Source organism: Camelus dromedarius, chromosome 7, assembly GCF_036321535.1.
Source record: "Camelus dromedarius isolate mCamDro1 chromosome 7, mCamDro1.pat, whole genome shotgun sequence".
Taxonomy (NCBI): domain Eukaryota; kingdom Metazoa; phylum Chordata; class Mammalia; order Artiodactyla; family Camelidae; genus Camelus; species Camelus dromedarius.
The window spans coordinates 11,244,254-11,267,422 of record NC_087442.1 but is presented as its reverse complement, the minus strand read 5'-3'; the positions used below and the strand labels follow the sequence as shown (position 1 = coordinate 11,267,422).

Genomic DNA, 23,169 nt, shown 5'->3' with positions numbered 1-23,169 from the left:
TTGGATATTAACTCCCATCAGGTATTTGATTTGCAAATATTTTCTCCCATTTCACAGGTTGCCTTTGCATTTTGTTGATGTGTTTCTTTTACTGCGGAGAAGCCCTTCAGTTTGATGTGGTCCCAGTTGTGTGTTTTTGCTTTCGTTGCTTGTGCTTCTGGTAGCAAATTCAAAAGACTCGTCACCAAGACTGATGTCAAGGAGCTTTTTTCCTGTGTTTTCTTCTAGGAGTTTTATGGTTTCAGGTCTTACATTTAAGCCTTTAATTCATTTCGAGTTATTTTTGTGAGCAGTGTAAGATAGGAGTCCAGTTTCATTCTTCTGCATGTGGATATCCAGGTTTTCTAACACGGCTTACAGAAGACTGTCCTTTCTCTTCTTGTGTTTTTGGCACCCTTCTCAAAGATTAATTGACTGTATACGTGTAGGCTTATTTCTGGGCTTTCTGTTCTGTCCCATTGGTCTGCGTGTCTGTTTTTATGCCAGAACCATGACTTTTAAATCATTATGCTGGGGAAGGACCACTTCAGCAATCAAGAGGTTGGCTCCTACTGTATGAGCCCCACAGTACATCAGCCACTAGAGGCAATACTGCCACCTTGAGGGCATCTGGATTCTGTGGGGCAGTTTTAATCATCACAAGGAGCACTGCGTGACATCTAGTGGGCAGTGGGCAGTGACCAGGGATGCACGTCGTTCTGATTGCAGGGAATTTTCCACCAAGCATTCTCCTGCCCCAAATGCCCGTTGTGCCTCTGATGAGAAATAGGAGGTTCTCTAGGGGGTTGCAGTGTCTATTAGGTAGCACATAAGACATTCTCAGTAGAGAGGATAATTATAACTAGTTATGTTTATAAGGCTCAGTTAATGAGGTTGGTGGGCATGAGGCTACTGATGCCCAGGCCTGGGTGAGGGGAGTGTAACACCAACCAACCAGCCAACCAGCCAAGAACAGGAAGCCTGTGAAAAGCAGATTTCTGGATCTGAAGCTCAGAGGTTTAATGCATTAGGTCTGGGGTGGAGTCTAGGAATTGCATTTTGGTAACACACGATGGATTGTGACAAGTAATCCTGGGGCCAGACATGTAGGTGGGCACGTCACGAGTTGAGGACCAGGGAAAGTGAGGGCAGAAGCAGTAAGACAAGAAAAGAATACGGACAGGAGCGAGGCAGAGCCAGAACCTTGGAGGACAGCGGAACACTTTTTATTTCATGGATGCGAGTCAGAGCACCTCGTAGTGAGGTTAATAAACCAACGTTTATCAAGTTTCCCACTTGGATCTCCTTTGGGATTCAGTTATTACTCCAACGTGGTTGTGTTGACCCTGGTTATTCTAGTCCTCCATTTCCCTCCTCTGCACCATGTTTCTGACCTTGCCTGAGCCGGAGCTCTCTGTTTCTGGTGAAAGGTTCTATTTTGCTGGTTCCATGTTTCTACCTACATTTTCCAACAAAAAGGCATCCTTGGCATGCCCCCCGTTCCCGAGATGCTCAGTGATGTGGTTTACTACCCTCTAAATTCTCTGTGAGCTGGATCCCTGTGCACTGATCCATTTCTGTTTTTGCTTTGTGTCCCTTTTGGCTTTTTATCTAGACATACGGGTTTCCACTTACCTCTTGTGTATTGTGTCTGGAACTGGGGATTCCCTCGACCAAGCCCTCTTTCTGTTGTTCCTTCCTCGCACCCTTGTCACTGGCATTATTTAGCCTTTTAACTCTTAAAATGCGCTGATGGACATAGAGGAACCTGTTTACTGAGACGTACAAAGGACCGTAAAGTCCCATAACAGGCGACATAGGCTGTGTAGAAATTGACGACTATGTGCTGTTGCTGAGTGACATGAATTCACAATTATGCTCTGCGCATTTATCTTAGGTTCTAAGCTAAGCCCTGTGGGGGAATACAAAGTCCTTTCCAACCTGTTGACATCGCATCTGATGCCTGCCCCTCTCAGGCTGCAGTCTCCCTGGCTTGTGCTTTGTCTCTGAGGAGTGCTTAGAAATTGCCGGGCAGAGGTTGAGGAGTGGTGGGTATCTAACAGGTGAAAAAGTGGATTCAGTGTGTTGATGGCTACCATTCACGTTGCTACAAAAAGGAAAACAGTCCATGGACGTTTTCCAAGTGACAATTTGTGCTCATTTCTTTTCTTTACCCTCATTGTATTTTGCATAAGTCAAGAACATTACTTACACTCCATTTGGATTGACTATCGCCACGTAGTACAAGGCTTCGCATGAGATTAAGCTTTCAGGAGATGCCTCTTTTCTGCCTAACATATTTGTTTGGGACAAATAAATAATATTTAATTTTTCCAGCTATACCGAGCTTATGTGGCCTTCCCGGACTTTCTCCGTAATTCAACTATCACGTGGTGGAAGAGGGAGTTGAGAGAACTCTACACCAATCCACGGAATCCAGAGACGAGCTTGAAGTTTGATGGCATGTGGATTGTAAGTGTGTGTGTTGGTGTCGGTGTACACGTGGATGGGTGTGCTTCTGTCCTGGGGTGTCTATGCTTATGTATCAGTGACCTTTAATCAGAAGGGATTAGAATCATCCAGGAAGGACTTTGGACGTGTCAGACTGCATTTCCTCCAATCAGGAGTGGAACAGTCAGACCCTCCCCAGACCTTGTACCTTGTCTCAAGTTCTTACTGTAAAATTCCAAGGTGATTTCCAGAAAGTCTTTGGAACTGAGCCTGCCTCACACCCTGAGTGAGAATTTTTTCAAATCCTCTAGCCAGTCATTCAGAAGGGCTTAATTGATCTTTTCAGTCAGTTCTCAGCTGGACTTGATGAATCTCCCTGGGCTGGTGTCTGTGGGATTACTGGATGGTGACCAATTTATCTATGAGTTGATGGGACAGTAATAATTTTACACAGTAAGAACTATCTGTGTCTGACATTTCTAGGACATGAATGAGCCGGCCAGCTTTGTGAATGGGGCGGTTCCCCCAGGCTGCAAGAACGCCACTCTGAACCACCCACCCTACATGCCGCGTAAGGACCCTGGGCCTCCTCCGCTGGCAGCGCCGTGGCTACAAGGCGTGGGCCCCGCCGGAGCCCAGCAGCCGGGGGTTTGTCCTGATGCTCAGGGACATCCTTACTGATGCTCTGGTTTTTTGTGGGGGACAGAGACAAACACCATTCAAGAACTTTCCCCAATTGGGTATATACAAGTTTTCGGCCCCTTTGGGTGAATTTCTTGAATTCTTTTCAGAAAACACTTAACATTGGTGATGTCTCCAAAGGATTCTGCAGCTAAGTTTTTAAGTTCTTCAGGCTCATGTTAATTCCTCCCCAGAAATTTGCTGTGCCACCGAGTGGGTGGAAAGTAACGGCCTCCCCTGGTCATGGAGTCAGTGGACTTTGGTGCTATGCTTGTGTTCACATCTTGGCTCCAGAAATTATCGTCTCTGAGTTGTGTGACCTTCAGCAGATAATTGGTGTTTCCAACTTGGTTTTTTTTTTTTAACTGTAAAAGGAGAATAATGATATCACTTTCACAGAATGAGGATAAGCATTACATAGAATAATGTACATGTTAAAAGCCTAGGTTGGAGCCTGTCACGTGGTAAGTGTTTGGCAACTGTGAGTTCTTCCTCCTGCTTTCTCCTGGGTACCCTCTGGGGCACTTGATGTTGAAAAGACCTGCGGGTGCCTTGGGAGCTCAGAGACGAGCCTATTTCCATGCCCCGGGGAAGGAGAGGTCAACTTGACCTCATGCAGGGGTCAAGTCACCCTTAAGATCCAGAGTCTAATCTTTTGAAGAGAGATCAGAGATACACAGGGTGGGAAGGGAGCTCCCACATCACTAGGTTTTTTTCTTCAGATTTGGAGTCCAGGGACAAGGGCCTGAGCAGCAAGACCCTGTGCATGGAGAGCCAGCAGATCCTGCCTGACGGCTCCCCGGTGCGGCACTACGACGTGCACAGCCTGTACGGCTGGGCCCAGACCAGACCCACGTACGAGTGAGTCGTCACCTCCCTTCTGTCCTGACAACCTCCAGGGACAGCCAGTGGCTGATGAAGCTACCCTGCTCGGCCTTTCATCCCTTCTTCCAAGGGCTCAGATTTTAATTATAACTTTAAAGCAATTCTTATTTATTAAACACTCATGAGCGCGGAGCCAGACCCTGTGATCATAGCTAGGAGGACAGCTGTAAGTAAAGCACGGTCCTGCCCGTGAGAGACTAAGGATCCTAGTGGAGGGTAGACTCACGGAGGCTCGGACAGTCATCACACAGGGCACACGATGCTGTGATAGCTTTACTTACGATAAGGAAACACAGAGGACTGGATAGCTCTTTCCCGTATTTCAAAAGTGACTCATCTCTACTGGGGTTTTTTTTTTTTCTGGTCATTCTTGTTGAATAGCCAGCTGGTATTCTACTGAATTTGCACTGTCCCATTTTTTGTGCTCAGTCAATGATTAATAAGAATTATCCTAAAGAAAGCCTCGTAAAGGAATTTACTTTCTCCTTTCCCAAATATGTAAAACTAAATGTTGAGTAAATAAATAGCAGGATTTAGTGATTACTTTTCTTTTTAGTAGAAGTGCTGGGGATAGAACCCAGGACCTCATGCACACTAAGCATGCGCTCTACCAGAGCTATTACCCACTCCCTCTTTTCTTAATGGAAGTTATTACTTATCATTTTAGGTGACGCAGTGAGGTTTTTACATTGTGAAGTTTTTCTTTGATGAAACATTGTAAGACACTGTGTAAAGACACAACTTTTGGTATCATCTCCATCATCTGGAGTCAGTCAGTGAGGACCTCATTACAGCTCAGAGTCCCATGTTCCCTTCTTGACACAGGAAATGTGTTGTCACCTGGCTAGGCTCAGGGGCTCTGGGAGGAGAAACTCTATGGCCTTTCCTCTCCTGCTCTGCCCTCCATCACCTCTTTGTTCCCTCCCAACCAGAGCTGTGCAGGAGGTGACGGGAGAGCGAGGCATTGTCGTCACTCGCTCCACTTTCCCCTCTTCTGGCCGCTGGGGAGGACACTGGCTGGGAGACAACACGGCCGCGTGGGACCAGCTGAGGAAATCTATCATTGGTGTGTGGGCTGCTGGCGGGGGAAGGAGTGGGATCCTCGATAAAGGATTCTCCCAGGAGGGAAGGGGAGGCAGGTCACGAGTGCCTTGGCTGACACAGCTGTGGTTCTCCTTGCAGGCATGATGGAGTTCAGCCTCTTTGGCATACCCTATGTGAGTGCCCTTTTGATCACCCCTGATCACCAAGCAGACGATGGCATCTTTCAGAAATCATCAACAGGCCCGTTGCTTTCTGTCTTTTGTTTCAGACAGGAGCAGATATTTGCGGGTTCTTTCAAGATGCCGAATATGAAATGTGTGCTCGCTGGATGCAGCTGGGGGCCTTCTACCCCTATTCGAGGAACCATAACACCATTGGGACCAGGGTAGGGCATTGAGCTCAGAGCTCAAAAGTTTTGTGTCACCAGGAAAATTCTGAATGACAAGTAACGTAGTCTGTATTCCCCAAGGACACCTTCAAAACCATTAAACCCTCATGTTTCTCCTTTTTAATTTGCTATACTTGTATATTGCAAAATGACTACCACAGTGGGGTCAGTTAACACCTCCATCACCTCACATCATTACCATTCCTTTTTCTGTGGTGAGAACATTTAATATCTACACCCTTAGCAACTTTCAAGTTTATAAACTACAGACACCATGCTATATATTAGATCACCAGAACATATTTAATTTATAACAAGAAGTTTTTACTCTTTGACAACATCTGCTCACGTCCCTCACCTCCCAGCCTCTGATAACCAACATTTTATTCTCTGTTCCTGTCAGTTAATTTTTTTTTAGATTCCACATGTAAGTGATATCACACAGTAACTGTCTTTCTCTGTCTGACGTGCTTCATTTAGCATATTGCCATCAAAATCATCCCTGTTGTTGCCGATGGCAGGATTCCCTTCTTTCTCATGGCTGAATAGTATTCCTTATTTTTTTTTTGAATATGACACCAAAAGCACAAACAACAAAAGCAAAATTAAATAAGTGGGACTATATCACACTAAAAATGAAAAGACAGCCTGCAAAATGGGAGAAAATATTTATAAACCATATACTGATTAAGAGTTAATATCCAAAGGAATATAAGGCATTCATACAACTCAATAGCACAAAAACAAACAATCTGATTTAAACATGGGCAGAGAAACTGATAGACATTTTTCCAAAGAAGATATACAAATAGCCAACAGGTACATGAAAAAATCCTCACGTTTCCCACGCCCAGTGTTCTTTAGATTATTCTTTTGGTTTGGGCATTGTACCAGATATATCCCCCCCTCCCCAGAATGTCTTATGGGGAATTTTTTCACCTGTTCTGGGGAAGTTTCTGTGGCTCCTTTCGGTCTACTAGAAATATTTTCTGAATCTCATCTGTGGTCATCGTTGGTTTGGCTATGTGTGATCTTCATTTGGAGTGAATGTGACCTCCTCCCAAGTCCCCTGGACCCCCTAAGGTGAGCCCTGAACGCTCTTATTTTCTCCTTAGAGGCAAGACCCTGTGTCCTGGAATGCTACCTTTGTGACTCTGTCCAGAAGCGTCCTGCGGACCAGATACACCCTGTTGCCTTATCTCTACACCCTGATGCACGTGGCCCACGTGGAGGGCAGCACCGTCGTGCGGCCTCTTCTCCATGAGTGAGTGTCTAGCTGGGATCCCAGTGACTGAGGGGTAATTCCATTCTGTGTGGGGGAAGTTGAAGAAAGTAATTCTTCCAAATTAGGTTAAAGGCATGCTTGCCTTTGCCGAAAGCTCTGTAGGTGTGGACTGTACGTTATGATTCCTTTTAGCATGCTGGCAGTCACACTTTAGCTCTTTGACAAAAGGCTACTGATTTTTTTTAAATTTCAGAATGATATACAATACAGCCCAGAATAAGTTCTTTCTAGTTTGGGCATGTAAAGACCTACCTATCTTCTGTAATAGCTCAGGTCAAAAAAGAAGGCATTCCAGGGGGATATCTGAGGCATGAAGGCCACTCTTGCATTAAAATGTGCTGTGGTTAAGAAACACGGAGCTGCTGATAGATGAGAGTATGTCTGAATCCCACCGTTCCGTGGGTTTGAAGAGCATGATGTGTAGAAAGTGAGTGTGGATCTGGTTCAGGTAGACCTAGGGAGAGAGTAAAGGGTGGCACAGCGTGCAGCTGAACCTCCAACTTGGGTCTGAGCTTGAGCAGTTTCTTCTAGGTCTTGACCTGGGGTCCTGTTGGGGTCCCCACTGTGGTACCTTGCTTTGCCTCTCCAGGTTTGTGGCAGACCGGGTGACCTGGGATGTAGACGGTCAGTTCCTGCTGGGCCCAGCCTTCCTGGTCAGCCCTGTCCTGCAGCCTGTGAGTATGGCGGCCTCTGATGACTAGAGGGTCCCAGCTGTGAGGCGGGTGAATAGTCAAGGAGAAGAGGCCTAGTCTGAGGGGTCCTGAGATGTGATTTCTTATCCTGCCTCTGTCTCTTGCTCTCCCTCTGAGCTGACGGCCGTCACTTAGGTAGTCTGGGCCTCAACTCTCTCATCTTGATAATCAGCATAACAGATTCTGATTCATTGGATAATCAAGAAGGAAAAAAATCCTATGATATATTTGCAGATACAATCATTTCTTCACTCCCTGAAATAGGCGTATGAATGAGTCGGGTGAGGGCAGTACTATAAGGAAAGCCTTTCAATCCTCTATTACCATTAAAACAAAACTTTGCAGAAGGATTGTCTGTAGCAATGTGTCTAATCTGGTTGCTGCTGACAAGCCCTTCCCTTCTGTAAGAGGTCCTCAGGCAGCCATTTCTTCACTTCCTTTCCCATGATTAGGAGTCTGATTAAAATATCAGGTGATTGGGTCCACCCCAAGTTATTGCACTAATCGTGATTTCTCAGGTATTGGCTCCATAAACCTACAAAATGGTTTTCTGCCCCAGGTGCAACCTCAGTTTGTCTTTTTAGAGAGGGAATGGGGTAAGTCTACAAACAAATGGTGATTTTTCCTCCCCCAGAGTCCCAGATTCCAAAGGGTTTTACAGAAGCCACAATTTTTGGTTAGGCAGATCTTCCCAGTTGGAGAAGAGGGCAGGGAGGGAAGCCTTCCCCAACACTGCTGATGGGGTGAGGGCTGGTAGTGGGGAGAAGCGGAGAGAGAGAGAGAGAGGGGAAGGGAGGCAGGCAGTGGGTCCAAAGCCATCACTATTGTTTTGATCTCTTTACTGTGCAAATTGGTTACTGGGCCCAGATTGCCTCGCCTACTCGCCTGCCTTGTTTTCTGTTGGCTTTTAGGGTGCCGCAGACGTCACTGCATACTTCCCCAGAGCCCGCTGGTATGATTACTACACGGTGAGTTTTCCTGATTGTTTATGTACAACCTGGGGAAATGGTAGCACGCACAGACTTTAGAATCTGACAAACCTCAGGTCCAGTTCTGGCCCTGTAACCCTCGCCCTGTGATCTTGGACGGGTCACTTCTAACCTTGGAGCCTCTGTGTTTTCACCTCCGAGTGTGGGAAGCCCACCTTCCTCACAGAAGTGTTGTGAAATGCATCGAAGCGGCTCCTGCAGTGCCTGGCTTTTCCTGGATCTTCTTTGTGTGTTCGTTTTTAACCCTTCCTTGTACCACCACTCTTCACGGTGGCGTAAATGTCAGACACTGGAACACACTTGAAATTATGCTGGAAATGATGGTTTTTGTTTATATCCCCCTTGTTAGGCTGGAAGTTCCTAAATATTAGGGGCCTTTTGCTCTGTTTTTTTTTTTTTTATTAAATATGTTCTTTTATAGCATAGATATTCAAAGAAGAGTTGGTCAATGTAATTTCCTAAGGTAAGCAGGCCCCAGGCTGGGTGGAAAACGCACACCCAGGTGTAAGGCCCCGCCCTCGTGAGCCGGGGCAAGGCGAGTGCTCCGAGGAGTACGAAGGGACCGCATCCTCTCTGTCATAGCACTTTGTCCCCGGCTGGTCCCAGCCCCCGAGACTCAGTTGGGAAAACAGGCTCTTTCACAGAAGCGTCACGGCAGTGTTCTGTTGCAGGGTCCAGACAAGTCAGAGTTTGATTCTTGAGGAAGAAGCAAGGGTAGTGTTTCCTCTCCCTGTAACCAGGCTCTTCTGCTTTTCCTGAGGAGAGTGAAGCGGAGAACTGGAAATAGAGCAAAAAGATAACAGTGCTTCTTGGTCGTAATCAGTGACTGTGCAGCTGATGAAAACTCCCTTGGACAGTCACGTTAGGTTGTCTTTCTTTTTTTTCCCCTTTGTTTTGGAAAGGAAGTAATTAGGGTTTATTTATTTACTTACTTGTTTGTAGTGGAGGTGCTGGGGATCAAACCCCGGACCTCGTGCTTGCTGTGTATGCTGAGCATACTCTCCATAGGTTGTCTTTTCCTATTTCAATCGTTCTGCTTTTACATTTTATCTCATGATCATGTCTTTGTGGATATCTTAATAGGAATTTGTTAGCTAGCTCAGTCAGAAACTATTTAAAGGAAAGTTAATCAGCTTGTGACTCATGAGGGGCTGGAAATGAACTCATGAGAAGGTATCATATCATGTTTAGCCATAATGTATAGGAGAATGAAAAAAAAAACATTGAGAGAAATAAAGAATTTGGTAGGAAGGCAACTTTAATGGTTTTATGTGTGTCAGGTTTCACTTGTATGTAGGACAATCAGTGGAGGAAAAGTCCAGGATTCATAAGGTGTTGGAGTGAAATGTCATTAGAGAGCATATAATTCAGCTTCCTCATGACATCGGTAAGAAAAAGGTCCAGAGACATAGGGCTGGAATTTTTAGTAAGTCCTCTAAACTTTGTAGTCCTGAGTTAGGACCATGAAGCAGAGTTCCCCCCGGGGAATGTGGTGTCAGTCACCATCAGTGAAGGGTCAGTCCCTTCTACCACCTACCCCTAGTTTTGTACAAGTTGAGTCTGTATGAAATGAAAATCAAGGAACAAAAGTGAAGAAACGTTATGGTAGCTTTGCTCCTTACCTTTAAAGGAGCAATTCTCAAATTGGGGGGATTTGCCTACCAGCGGACGTCTGGCAATGTCTAGAGACATGTCTGGTTGGCACAGTGCACAGTGTGGTGGGAGGTAGGGGAGATGCTGCTGGCATCTAGTGGATAGACACTGGTCAACAGCCAAAGGCACAGGGCAGTCCCTACAACAAAGAGTTCTCCAGTCTGAAATGTCCCTAGTGCTGAAGTCAGAAAGCCTTCTCCAGGTTGAGAACCTGTGGAAGGGCAGTTTCTTAGGAATTGAGGTTTGAGCTGGGGGTGAGAGACACTTTTCCCGTCACACGTGAGGTGGGATAAAGATGTGAAACATAAAGGAAGGCAGAGTGAGTTAAAGAGAAGGACTTGTGAAGTAAATCAGTTCACTTTAATGATTTCAGTCAAGTCTGAGTCCAAGGTGTTAATGAAGTTAGGGTGGGGAGTGGGGCAGTGGAGGGAGATGGAGGCTGAGCAGAGGCAAAGCCAGAGAGAAGGTCTGGAAGTGCCTTTGTGGGGAGTGAATCAGGAGCCAACAAGAAAGAAAAAAGGATCGCTCAACCTCCTTGAGTGGTGCTTCTTGATGCAGAAACAGGATGTGGAGTGAGGGTAGGGGGAGAGGCAGCTAGGATCCCATGTGGTATGTATGGTAGAGGCCCCAGAAGACAAGGGGTCCTGACATGATGTCATGGCAGCAACACAAGATGCCACACAGCGTGGAGAAGTGTGGTAACAGGGTCCTGAACAGGCAGCAGGCTCAGAGGGTGGACAAGATGTCTCATCGATGCGTTGTTCGGGGAGATGTGTTCTCTCCATCATCTCTTACCTTCTTCTGACCCGCAGGGTGTGGACATTAAAGCCCGGGGAGAGTGGAAGTCCTTGCCAGCCCCTCTCGACCACATTAATCTTCATGTCCGTGGGGGCTACATCCTGCCCTGGCAAGAGCCTGCACAGAACACCCACTTAAGGTGAATGATGGGGTCAGATTTCTCCTTACATGCCAGTTAGCTCAGATCCTGGTGAAGCCCACTGGTTTGCAAGCTACATCCCAAAGATCTTCTGCTAAACATATTTATTTGTCTGCTTGTTTGTGTTTTAGCCTTTTTCAGAGTCTATGCTCTTGAAACAGTTATTAATGACTATTTTAGATCGAAGTGGGGGAGGTGACAGGTCTGATGAGTGACATTTGAGATGAAGGTGAAACAGGAGCAACCATGATTCGTGCTGGTTTTAGAAGACTATCTGGATCCTAATCCACTCTTTGCTTAAAAAAAAAAAAAAGCAAAACTTTTGCTGGAAAACTGTGTAAGCCATACTGCAACTGATGCCTGAGGCAGAGGTTCCTTATGTATAAGATTTAAAAATTCTAGACCTAAGTCTATATAGTAAATAATGACAGGTGACATCAGGTGAATGTTTGCTCTGTGCCTAGAACTGTGCTAATATGGAGAGATCTATTTGCAGATTATCTAATTTTTCTTAACAAAAGAAAAAAAATCACTATGGTGTAAGTACTGTTATCATCCCCACTTTGCAGATGAGCAAAGAGGGGCTTCAGGAGGCTAAGTGATTAACTCAGAGTCACATAGTAAGTAGGTGAGCAGGGACTAAAATCCATGCCTGTCTGATGTCAAACTCAAATTCTTGGAGTCCTACTCATGTGATCACAAAAAGTCAGCTGGAAAGTGAAGAACCCAGGATGTATGCAAACAAAACTCTCTAGACCTGTTTAAGAATTTGCTGATGAAAGATTGAAACACCCAGATTTTCCTGACAGTGGGGAAAGGAAGGAGGCCAGTGAGCTTGCGTGTGGTTTTTTGTAGAGCCCGTGGGGCTCCTGTAGGCTTGTAGAGCCTTAAAGGAAAAGTCCCCTTGAGTGATTGACTCATTCATTCCTGATATGAAGTCATGTAGCTCTCAAGACAGAAGGAGAACTGAATCACAAGTTTCTTGAATCCTAGTACCCAGGCTTTAATTTATACCAGGAAACACTTCCTTTCGTTTGTATGAAAACCCTTGGTTTGTGACTGTGGCTTTGTCTTTAGCTAATGCCCCTCTCCTCCCTCACTGCAGCCGTCAGAAGTTCCTAGGCTTCAAGGTCGCCCTGGATGATCAGGGGACGGCCGAAGGTTGTCTATTCTGGGATGACGGACAAAGCATCGGTGAGTAAGGGCTGCCTCGGATTCCTTCGTGTCAATACCCCTGGCTAGGTTCCTGGATATCTTCTAGGGCTGCTATTTCCTTTTCTGTGTTAAGACAATTTTATATTTTTTAATATAGCCATTTATTACTTTAAAATGTATAATACATATTATACAGGATCCTTATGCCTCACGTATATGAAGCTGAACTCTGAGTCTCTCACCCTTATCCAGCTGTCCTAATCCAAAGGTTCTTTGTGATCAACTGAGCTGTAAGAGGGGCAGTGCCTGCTCAGCTGTGCTATTTACTTGGGGGAATGTACCATCAGGAGTTAACAGAAATTAGTAAACTCCCAGGAGGATGTCTCAAGTACCGTTAGTCATTTCTAGACCAGTGATGTCCAGTAGAACTTTCTGCAGTGATGGAAATGTTCTCCATCCGTGTTGTCCCGTCTGGTAGCAGTTAGGCCTCGGTGGCTATTGAGCACTTGAAATGTGACCAGTGCATGTGAGAAACTGGATTTTAAAGTTGATTTAATTTGTAATTTAAATTTAAATAGTTCCATTTGGCTCGTGGCTACCGTCTTGGACAGCACAGCTCTAGAGGACAGCCCTCTGGTTCAGTGGTAGCAACTTAGAAAGAGGCAGGCACACGGGGAAGAGTGAGAAAGCCACACAGGTTGGGCGCAGGGGGACGGCGCCGGTAACAGGGCCCTGCTGCTCCACCTTTACTGGGTGTGCTGAGCTTCCGATTCTCCCTGGGCCTGTGGCATAAATTAAGGCGAAGGAACAAAGAAGTTCCTTCTTGGGAGACTGCATTTAAAAAATTTCCTAATACCTCTCAAGATAAGCTGGCCAAGACACCCATCTTGGTGTTCATGATGTGGGCGTACGTGCACGTGTGTGCGTCTATGTGTGGCTCTAGCAGAAGGAATCTGGACATTCTGAGACGTTGGGGGCAGGAGACTGTGAGAAGGAGGAGTGGATTAAGAGCAGTGTCAGAAAACTGCATCATAGGAGGTGACGCTGTTCTTCAGAGGCATCTGTATACGCCCATTTCAAACATTTGTATAAACTGACTCCTCTCACAATGTGGAACTCTGTGAAGCAGAGAAATAAAATAACAAACAAAAATCATCCCTACTTCCTCAGCCAAGGAAGCAATGAGAACTCTAGAGCGTAGCTCCGTATCATGCTTGCTTTGTTGTCTGTTTGCAGATACCTATGAAAAAGGACTCTATTACCTGGCCAACTTTTCTGTCAGCCAGGTGAGTATATGACTGATACTGTGAAGGGAGAATGGAGTTCTGGCTTCGTAGGATGCTGGAAGCCATAGGGCGTAAATTACCTGCTAGAATTCCTTCACTGTTCATCTTGCTGATTTGCATCCTTCCCCTCCTCTAGACTTCTGATAGAGATATAATGTGCTCCCAGGAAGCTTTCTGTGATTAAATTCATTTGTATTTCATCAGTAACTTATTCCAGTTCACCAAAGCACACATGGACAGACTATTTCTATGTTATCCAGCCCTCATTCTTAAGATGCCTTGGAACGGTCTGCACATTTTGTGACTTCTCCGCATGTAGAATATAAGGTTCCTGAGAGCTGAAGTTCTTTGCCTCCTTAGAGTCAGAGTGATTCTGGAGACCCTGTTGCTGCTTAAACAATGCACAGTTGGATGGTAGTCGGCAATGGGGGAGAGAATGCTGAAATCATGGTCTCACTATCCAAGGACACAAGGTGGTGACTCTAAAGCCATCTTACTTCATGATCTAGATTTGTGCCTAAAATCACACAATTGTTTCCCCCTGGTGGTTTCTTTTATCTCCAACTGACAGAATACGATGCAGAGCCATGTAATTTTCAACAAATACATCAGCGATACAAACCCTTTGAAACTGGGCTACGTTGAAATCTGGGGAGTGGGCAGCGATTCCATTTCCAGTGTCAGCATTTCTGTGAGCGGCGTGGTTGTGACCCCCAGCTTCACCTATGACTCTACAACACAGGTTTGTGATCGGTGAAAAGTCCAAATGGCGTTTTCCAGCCCTGAGACCCTGGTGCCATCCCTGCCTGCTTTCCTTCCAAGTGACACGCTCTCCTGCAAGCCCTTCTGGAGCCCCTGTGGGTTCAGTGTGTCAGGGTGGACAGCAGGGAGGTGAAGGGAGGCTTTCTGATGGGCCATTGTTTGGAATGAATGGTCTGGATCCTTGTCGTGAATGTCTTCTTGTCTGCAAACCTGTGTACCACTTTGCCTTTACCTCTGCCTCAGAGATCTTCTTCCCAAACAGCATGAACTGCCCTCTTTCATCAGCTAAAAGACACCATCAGTGAAAAGTTGCTCCATTATTTCATAAGCCACAGAGAAAGAAGAAAAAAAAAAGGATTACAAATTATGATGCAGTGCTTTTCTGTCCCTTAAAACGTCTATCTAAAAAATATAGAAAGTTTTACAAAATTTCTTTAAACAGACTTTTATCATTTAAATTTGTTAGTGATACTGCAGAGGAAAATATTGGGGGAGATCCATGGACGTTGATAAATCCACATCAAAGTAAATTAGAAGAGGTAAACTCTGAATGTGAAAAAATGTTAGAAATACCTTGACCAATTTGTATCATGAATTTTTCTTTTATTATTCAAATTTCTATGTAAGTACTTTAAATTGTTTTTTTAATTTTATTATTATAAATTAAAAGAAAATCTATATGGTATGAACTGGTTAAGGTATTTCCTCTGTACCCTCAGAGGCATTGCTGATACATCATTTCATAAAAATTCTTTCACTTCTGTCTATGGGATTTTCTCCAAAGCCACTAATATGCTTTATACAAGTTTCCATTGGAGCATTTTCTTGATTTTACTATCAACCAGGATTTATACTCCTTTCTGAAATAATTCTCAAGTGGTTGCAGTCCATCCATTCATAACACCAGTAACAGCAGTGGAGTTCACACAGGCACAAACATTGTCAGGAGTGCTGCTCGGTCCACAGTCGTTCCAGGGCTGTTGACTGCAAGACACAGTCTGATTAGATGAATGTTAAATGTGCAAAAGATCTGCACCTTGGGACTGATGCTTCCAACACCTGCCCTCATGGTAAGTGGGCCTTTCCTCGTATGCTTACCTCTTCCTTTTTCCTGAACTATTTTTCTTTCAGAATCCTTCCTGATCACAAGGCCTGAAACAAAAGTTTTCCTTCAGCTTCGTAGTTTTCATTTTCTCATGTTTGCGGTTTTCTTGTCAACCAACTTCCCCAGCTCTCCAAAGAGCTCATAAAGGCTCCGCCCAATTTTGTTGCAGATACCCGAGCCAACTAGTGCACGTGGTGAAACTTTATGGGAGAAAGACCTGAGCTGTCAGACTCTCACTATGCAATCATCAAGGCACTACGAGGGGATAGGAGAAGCAGGAAATAAGGGGAGGGGTGGAAATGAGGACATTTTCTCCAATTTGTCTGTGCCGTCGATTCTCTGCAGTCGTTGCCTGTTTCGTTATTTAGGGTCCTGTCGTCTTTTCCCTATCTCTGAATGCTTTTTGTACTCTAAGGGGTTGAGAAACTCCCTTCTCACCTGAAAAATCTGAGGGTACTCTGGAAGCTAGGTAATGACTTGCGAAAGTGTCAAGAGTGTTATGTGGACCATTGGGTTGTATCTGATTTGTTTGAGTGCAGGAAACTTCAATCACCAGATGCCCGATACTTTTTCTTTGGTTCCCAACAGGTGTTAAACATTGATGTGACCAGCAGAAACATCAGCCTGCATAATTTCACCTCCTTGACATGGAGAAGCACTCTGAGTTCCTAGAGCAGGACCCTAACCATGAATAGCTTTGAAACTACTCGTACTTCATGCTCATAAAATTATTATGTGTTGCTAATTAGTTTATACCCAGTATGGGTGAAGTGTTTTGTTAATTTTGTTTTATGCTCTGCCTGTGTTTTAGCCCTGTGGTGTAGGCAGTAGGGAGGTGTGGACGACTGTGGGTTACCATAATGTCTCTATGTGACTGGCATGGTTTGGATGGCTCTTAGTACAACATGGACTGAAGATGAACCAGGTCTATGATGAAGTATGTGTGCGTGTGTATGTGTGTAATTAGGGAATGGCCCCACAAGCTGAAGCTTGCCAGGACAGTTCAGGTCCTAGAGCCAACTAACACCTCAAGAAAGCATCCAGGAAGAACATCTGGTCCCTGTGGTTATGGGGAGACGGAATAATATGCTGAAAGCATGATATAAGGGGAAGGAAAGGCAAATTCAGGGAAGGTAAGCAGGAAAGATGATGGGGATGAAGGTGATGATGACAAGTAAGAAGATAACATAAAAATATTAGGACTAGTCGCCTCATGGGAAGGAGAAGGGAAGAGCCAACCAATCTGAAAGCAAGAGGAGGGGTTGGAGGAACTCCTTAGCTTGTGGGAATAGGGCTGGGGATGAGATTGAAGAGGGCAAAGCTGAAGGAAGGAGTTTGAATGTAAACAATAACTTATTTTTGCCAGGATGTGCTTTGAAATGTGTAAATCTTATTTCTGTATTCTGCCTAATGTATAGAACCACAGTTCACACGATGCATGCAATTTATATGCCAAAGAAAAATAAACCAAGCAGATTAACAAGGTGTTGAATTTTGTGGTAATTTGACCATGGGTAATCTCATTTCAGCATTAAGATTTCTTATTCGGCAAACTCTTGTGAACTGGTCTTGTTCTCTTTGGCATCAGAGTTCCTGCAGGCTAATCCAGCAATGGAATAATCAGATTTATGGTTACCCACCCTTTTCCTTATGCCTCTGCCATGGATTTGTGTTAAGATTTAGGTTCATGGGAGAGTGTCCTTGAACTGTTGTTGTTTTAATCATATAAGTTATTATATTTGGTAAGATATCAACTCTGGCAAAAGTAGAATTTGCAACACTATTGGTTAAAACACTAGATGGTTAAAAATTGGGATAAGGGCATCGTATACTCATATTCAACAGGGATAATTACTTTTAGTATTACTTGAAAATGAGTATATGAGAGATGAATGTGTTTACTTCCCTCTTTTTCTTTCTTTTCCTTTTTTTAAATTGAAGTGTAATTGATTTACCATATTGTGTTAGTTCATGTATACAGCAAAGTGATTCAGTTTTTTTCAGATTATTTCCTATTATAGGCTATTATAAGATATTGAATATTTTCCCTGTGTTATGCAGTAATGTGTGTCTATTAGCCCCATATGCCTAATTTATCCCCTGGCACCCCCTTTTTTTTGACACTAGGAAGCCAGATTCTACTTGTGTACTCATATGTCAGCGCCTCCATAAGGCTACCGGAAAATAGTATTGTTACATTGGCTTAGTGTTCTAATTATCAAAACAAGAGGCTTTTGGATGAGGGCTTGAGCTAACTAGGCAATGAGTGAAATATGGGGGAAAAAAAATCACAGGAATCCCTTGATCAAAAAGATGGCAAACTTGTCAGCTACCCTTTCATTAACCCAGGCAGGCTACCAGAGGAAAGAATTATTTACTTGTTATTTGAGAAATACTTTCTGTTATCATCAAGGACATGTTGGTGGCCATTGGCTCTGGCTGCTACAGAATGTAGAGTGCTCAAGGAGAAGGTTTCTGATGCGGGAAGCCTGACTGCCAGGTCTCCGAGTGAGGCGCAGAAGGGTTTACAACATCTGCAGCGGCAAGGGCCCCGTTGCAGTCTAGTGGTACCTACGGAGCCCCTTATAAAAATGATGTTCTTAAATGCATACAATAATGCATACTGTTTTAAAGGAATCCTATTATATTAAAATACACTTATGCAAGTATTTTTAAAATTTAATATAGTAATACTTGAGGGTTTTTTTTTTAAATTATCACAGTAAATAACAAGATCTAGTGCATAGAACTAATAATGTCCTAACTTCAATGTGATGAGCAGCAGAAACAACATTTTGTGATATCTACTACAGTTCCTTAATGTAACGTGAAAATATCTGTGATTCTGTTTTTGGAAAACTCACATGCGCCGCTAAACTTACTCTGTTCTGGGGACCCTGGTTCACGAACCCCTTTGTTAATCCATGTCAGCTTCCCAGACTTCAGTTTAGCGACTCAGACCCTACGTAGCTGAAACAGTTACAGGGGTTCCCAAGCCTCGGTCTGTCACCTTCACTGGAATTCATTCATCCTTTTGGCCCTTAAGCAGGCAGTTCTGTATGGATATGAAGACGTCAAATGTAGAACTAGAAAGATTCTGAGCAGCTCTGGGAAACAGGTCAGTGGAGGAGGTAGGTCTGTGGCCCCCTTGGTTTCTCTCTCTGGAGCAGAGCTGTCTGTTTTTAAGTATAAGGTTGATCTGGCCTCGCTCCATCACAGGTGTCAGGTCTGCTGGTTGAGGCATTTTATGCTGCTTTCCTTTGAGTGAGAAAAACTCAGAAGCGATCTGTAGGGTCAGGAGACTTGGTTAAGTCACTTTATCTCTCTGGGATCATGTTTCCAAAATGTTAGTATCAGACTAAAGCTGTGATTTCCAGACTTTGGAACATGAAGAGCCCTGGGTTCTTCGTTGCCCATAAAGAGTGTGGAGGAGGCAGCTTGTAAGGATTCTGAGCTCCCCACCCTGTCTTCAGTCATTCACTTATGTATGTACTGGAATTCTAGTTGAACAAAGAATTTTAAATATATATATATATATGTTCATATATATATTATATACACTATATACACTTAAAATTGCTTATTCAGGTGGAACATATACATGTATACATCCTCATGTACATCACATATATCCTGTATATGTAAAAAGTTTGAAAATCAATGCACCAGATCAGTAGTCCTCACTTGTTTGGGTCCCAGCACCTCTTTATACTCTTAAAAATTGTTGAGGATCCCAAGAGCTTTCGTTCATGAAATTACAGTTATTAATACTTATCATATTATAAGTTAAAGTAACTGTATCTTCCAAAACAGAAACATTTAATCAGAAGAGTTGCATTATTTTCTGTTTTTATGGATCTCTTTAAAATCTGGCTTAATAGGAAAAAAAAAAAAGGAATTCTCACATCTGCTTCTGCATTCAGTCATTTGTGCTATCACATTATGTAGACTCTGGAAAACTCCACAGTGTGCTTATGAGAGAGCAAGAAAGGCAAATAGCGTCTCAGTATTTTTATGAAATAGTTTTACCTTACTAACTTCCTAAAAAGTCACAAGGACAGCTCCCCTCCCCAGAGGTTGATCCCCAGCCCACACTTTGAGGACCACTACACATGGAACCTTATCCATCTTTGGTTACCCTGGAGCAGCTCCCAAAACAAGGACCTGCTCTTATCACTGCCAGCCAGCTCTGCGGGGAACGCTTGGGGTCTTTTTGATGTATTCTCTCTTCTCCAGATCACATAATTTTATTTTATCTTTTCATAGGTAGGCCAAAATAAAAAAATAACAATCCCAGACATTTTCACATAAAGGAGAAGAAATTCATTCCTTTTCTTATTAAAAGCATCCTTGTTATAACACTCATTATCATAGGTGCCTACAAAGACAAGGTTGTGTTGGTTGCGTTGGGCAGATACGGGCTGGGGGACACCAACATCCCCTCTTAGTCACTGCAGCAACGGCACTGAGTTGTGCATCTGGCCTTGGAGGATGGTGCTCTGAAAGTTAAGGGTCATACATTTTGTTGGTTTCTGACTTGATGATTCCAACCAGCTGCTTGCTTTGATCACTCTTACGAGTTCTGTCAATAGCTAAGTTCGCCGTGCCTTTTTACTAATCAACAACAGGAAGCTAAGGGCTCACATGCTTGTCTCATCCCTGGGATCATGACTGAGGACTGTCATGTGCCTGGTATCACAAGTGGGCACGGGATGTGGGGCGTTAATCGTAAAGTATCACACGAAGAGTAGAAGGATCTTGTGTAAGCATAGATCTCCTTTCTTGAGCTTTTGCCAAGATGCTGTCCCAGTCTGAAATGAGATCAGGCAAATTTTTCCCTGTAACAAAGGCTCTCTTGTACCAGAGCAAAAGATAAGGTGTGTTTGTCATTCCAGGAGTTTACAGAGGCAGAAACCAAGCCTCTGTGTGTATGTTTGTGTACTTGCCATGCACTGAGCATTTGAAGCAAACATGTACTCCTATGGGAACTATTCTACTTAGACGTCATCAAAAGATGTCACACCTTCATACACTGCTACACACAGAAGATGCAATATCCTGTATGCACCTGTATGCACCATATACCCTCACATGTTGCTGGTGGGAAGGTAAAGTGTTGCCATTACTTTGGAAAACAATTCTGCAGTTCTTCAAAAAGTTACCATAGGACCCAGAAATTCCGCTCCTAAGTATGTCCCCAAGAGGATTGAAAACATATGTCCACACAGAAACTTGTACATGTGTGTTCATAGCAGCATTGCTCATAATAGCCAAAAAGTAGAAACAACCCAAATGTACATCAACTGAGGAGTGGATAAACAGAACGTATCAGTACAGTGGATCTCACCCAGCCATAAAAAGGGATAAAGTGCTGATCCCTGATCCCTGCAACAACAGGAGTACACTTTGAACATTACGCTAAGTGAAAGAAGCCACACAAATGGCCGCTCACTGTGTGATCCGTTTGTATAAATTACTCAGAACAGGGAAGTCCATAAGCAAAGAAGGTAGCTCGCTGGTGCAGGGTCGTGGGGTGGGGGGTGACCACTGATGAGCATGTGGCTTCTCGTGGGGGTGATGCGGATGTTCTGGAATTAGTGGTGATGACCGCACAGCTTTGTGAATGTACTGAAAACCACTGAACTGTACACTTTGAAAGGATGAATGTCATGGTATGCAAATTATATTTTAATTTTAAAAAAGCACTTTAGCTAGCTTAAGAAGAAAAGAAAATTTAAGATTAGTGACTCATTGATGCTCCAGAAGGGCTACAGCATCAGGTCTGTAAGCTACGTGGCCAGGGGCAAGAGCATGATTACCCGGCGGGTACCCTGTTGCCACTTCCCTTAGCACACGTCTGGCAGCATGCACCCCAATACTGAACATAGGCTGCTCCTAGGTCCCCTGTTCCGGCTGCCTCTGAAATAATCTCTCCGCCATCCTGGATTCCACGTGGCACTTTCCCCTTCTCTCCACTTTCTTCTGGATCACAGGTGGATCTCATTGACACCCAGGCTCCTTGCCTCCACCTTGGCTGAAAGGGAGACAGAATTTCTAGCCTCTTCCTTGGGGAAGCAGAATTCTCAAGGTGGGAAGTTCTTTAAGTATTAGATGAGTTTTTTAAAGGTGCTTAGCAGTCAGAGGGTGTGACAATTATCCAATAGAGATGTCTTCCCTCTTTAAGATAATATAATTTCCATATTAGTGGTGTTTCTCTTATTTAGAATAATTGGTGGGGAGGCTTATGTGAATTAGTGAAAAGCTGAGTTATACCAAGAGAATTTGGGGAAGTAAAAATGGAGAAACGAACGACGTGATGGACTGAGTGTTATTCATTCTTTCACTTACTTATTCAACAAAGAGCTGTATATTTTAGGATCCCCGTGGATGTTGGGCAGAGTGCGAAGCGCAGGAGATGCAGCAGTGGAGGAGGTGGGTAAGGCCCCTGAGCTCTTCAGGTTACATGGACAGACAGGCAAGGGTAATGGAGTGTGACCAGCAAAGTAATCGAATATGAACAGGAACACAGAGAAGGCACAAGTATTGGGAAAAAGCTCCACCTTCCCCGTATAGTAACAAACGGAGCTTTCCCCATGTCGCAAGGAAAATAAGGGCTCTTTAATGGTCTTTTGGGAAATGCCCTCCTCTCCTCCAATTGCCATCAACTTTACAGGGCAATAAATCGATCCAGGCAGAAGCTGGCTACGTCGGCCCCGTCACCTTTGCTCAGAGCTCCTCAAGAACCACTGAAGGACAGACACTGCAAATAAAAAGATACGGCTATGAGGTGAGTATGTTTCCCCAGGCACCTTCTCCACTTAGTGACCTGGACAACCTGTACTTTTTTCTCTGAACCTGATTTTCCTTCCCTTTCCACAGTGAGGAGTGGGGATGAAATAGTGCACGGAGGCACAGGCTGACTGGAGAGGAGAGATGTGAGTGTGTGTGTGTAGGGGAGATGGAAAGGGAATTGTGTGAGATGTTCCTCTTACTGAGAGAAACAAAGGAAAGGATAAACAGATGGAATCTCTCTGGTAGCTAGCTGAAGGTGAGATGGATTAGGAGAAAGGTGGACATGTCTGGGCAGAGAGGGAGATTGTTATCCATAAAATCATTAAGGTTTTTGAATAATAAATAGGATTTCAATTATTCTAAAGTTCTGTTTGATACAGAAAAGTGGCTTTGATCAGGGAGGGTTTCTAAGCAGGGGAGAATTTCTGCCTTCAGGAATCCCCACTCCTACCCTCTGCCTGGACGGCCATAGTTCCAATGGCAGGAAGGTGCCTGGGGTGTCCCCAGAGGTCCTGAACCTCCTGAGCTCCAGGTGCTGAACCTGCTTCCCCAAGAGGATTAAGGAGCTATGGAAGAGGTGCTTACCTTTGGTTTGTAGAGGCTGGAAAGAAAAAGTCTCCCCAGGGAGAGAAACAATGACTAATTGATGGGCAGTGTGATTGCTTTGGTAGTGAATTACAGGCTGAATGTGTGAGACACTAATCGGGTACTATGAGCCCGTGGGGTGGATCCCTCAGATTTCTTTCCCTGCCTCCGCCTTTGGAGATTTAAGCTTTCAATCTTTAAGCTCTTCAGTCTAGGAGATATTGTAGAGAGAGTGAGAGAAACTCAAATACTCATTTAAGAACCAGGGCCTCTCAGTTCTTGCCTCAGTTCCATGACTAGCCACAGTTAAACAAACTTCCTTAACATTTATCTATAAAATGGCAATTATGATGCCCGCCCTGATCAGTCTTGATATAGGGATTTTATGGAAACATCACAATATGATATGTGTCTTATGGGGATTAGAGTAAACCTTTGAATAATTTAGGCCAGTGGAGAGACACCTGAGAGATTTAGGCAACTAGGAAAGAACAGTTAAT

General features: G+C 44.2%; 1 protein-coding gene across 3 annotated transcripts in view; it reads left to right on the top strand.

The window, feature by feature from the left end:
* MGAM (maltase-glucoamylase) overlaps positions 1 to 16,777 on the top strand; it is a 73,742-nt gene extending 56,965 nt beyond the window's left edge. For all 3 annotated transcript variants that reach the window (XM_064487284.1, XM_010989860.3, XM_064487285.1), the window contains 14 exons: positions 2,317 to 2,451; positions 2,914 to 3,001; positions 3,834 to 3,972; positions 4,929 to 5,062; positions 5,179 to 5,213; positions 5,309 to 5,425; positions 6,544 to 6,692; positions 7,303 to 7,387; positions 8,317 to 8,373; positions 10,860 to 10,984; positions 12,090 to 12,178; positions 13,376 to 13,425; positions 13,997 to 14,167; positions 15,881 to 16,777. In XM_064487284.1, coding sequence (XP_064343354.1) covers positions 2,317 to 2,451; positions 2,914 to 3,001; positions 3,834 to 3,972; positions 4,929 to 5,062; positions 5,179 to 5,213; positions 5,309 to 5,425; positions 6,544 to 6,692; positions 7,303 to 7,387; positions 8,317 to 8,373; positions 10,860 to 10,984; positions 12,090 to 12,178; positions 13,376 to 13,425; positions 13,997 to 14,167; positions 15,881 to 15,964 — 1,458 coding nt within the window. In that variant the 3' untranslated portion in view covers positions 15,965 to 16,777. The remainder of the gene's footprint in view (positions 1 to 2,316; positions 2,452 to 2,913; positions 3,002 to 3,833; positions 3,973 to 4,928; positions 5,063 to 5,178; positions 5,214 to 5,308; positions 5,426 to 6,543; positions 6,693 to 7,302; positions 7,388 to 8,316; positions 8,374 to 10,859; positions 10,985 to 12,089; positions 12,179 to 13,375; positions 13,426 to 13,996; positions 14,168 to 15,880) is intronic.
* Positions 16,778 to 23,169: the final 6,392 nt, after the last annotated feature.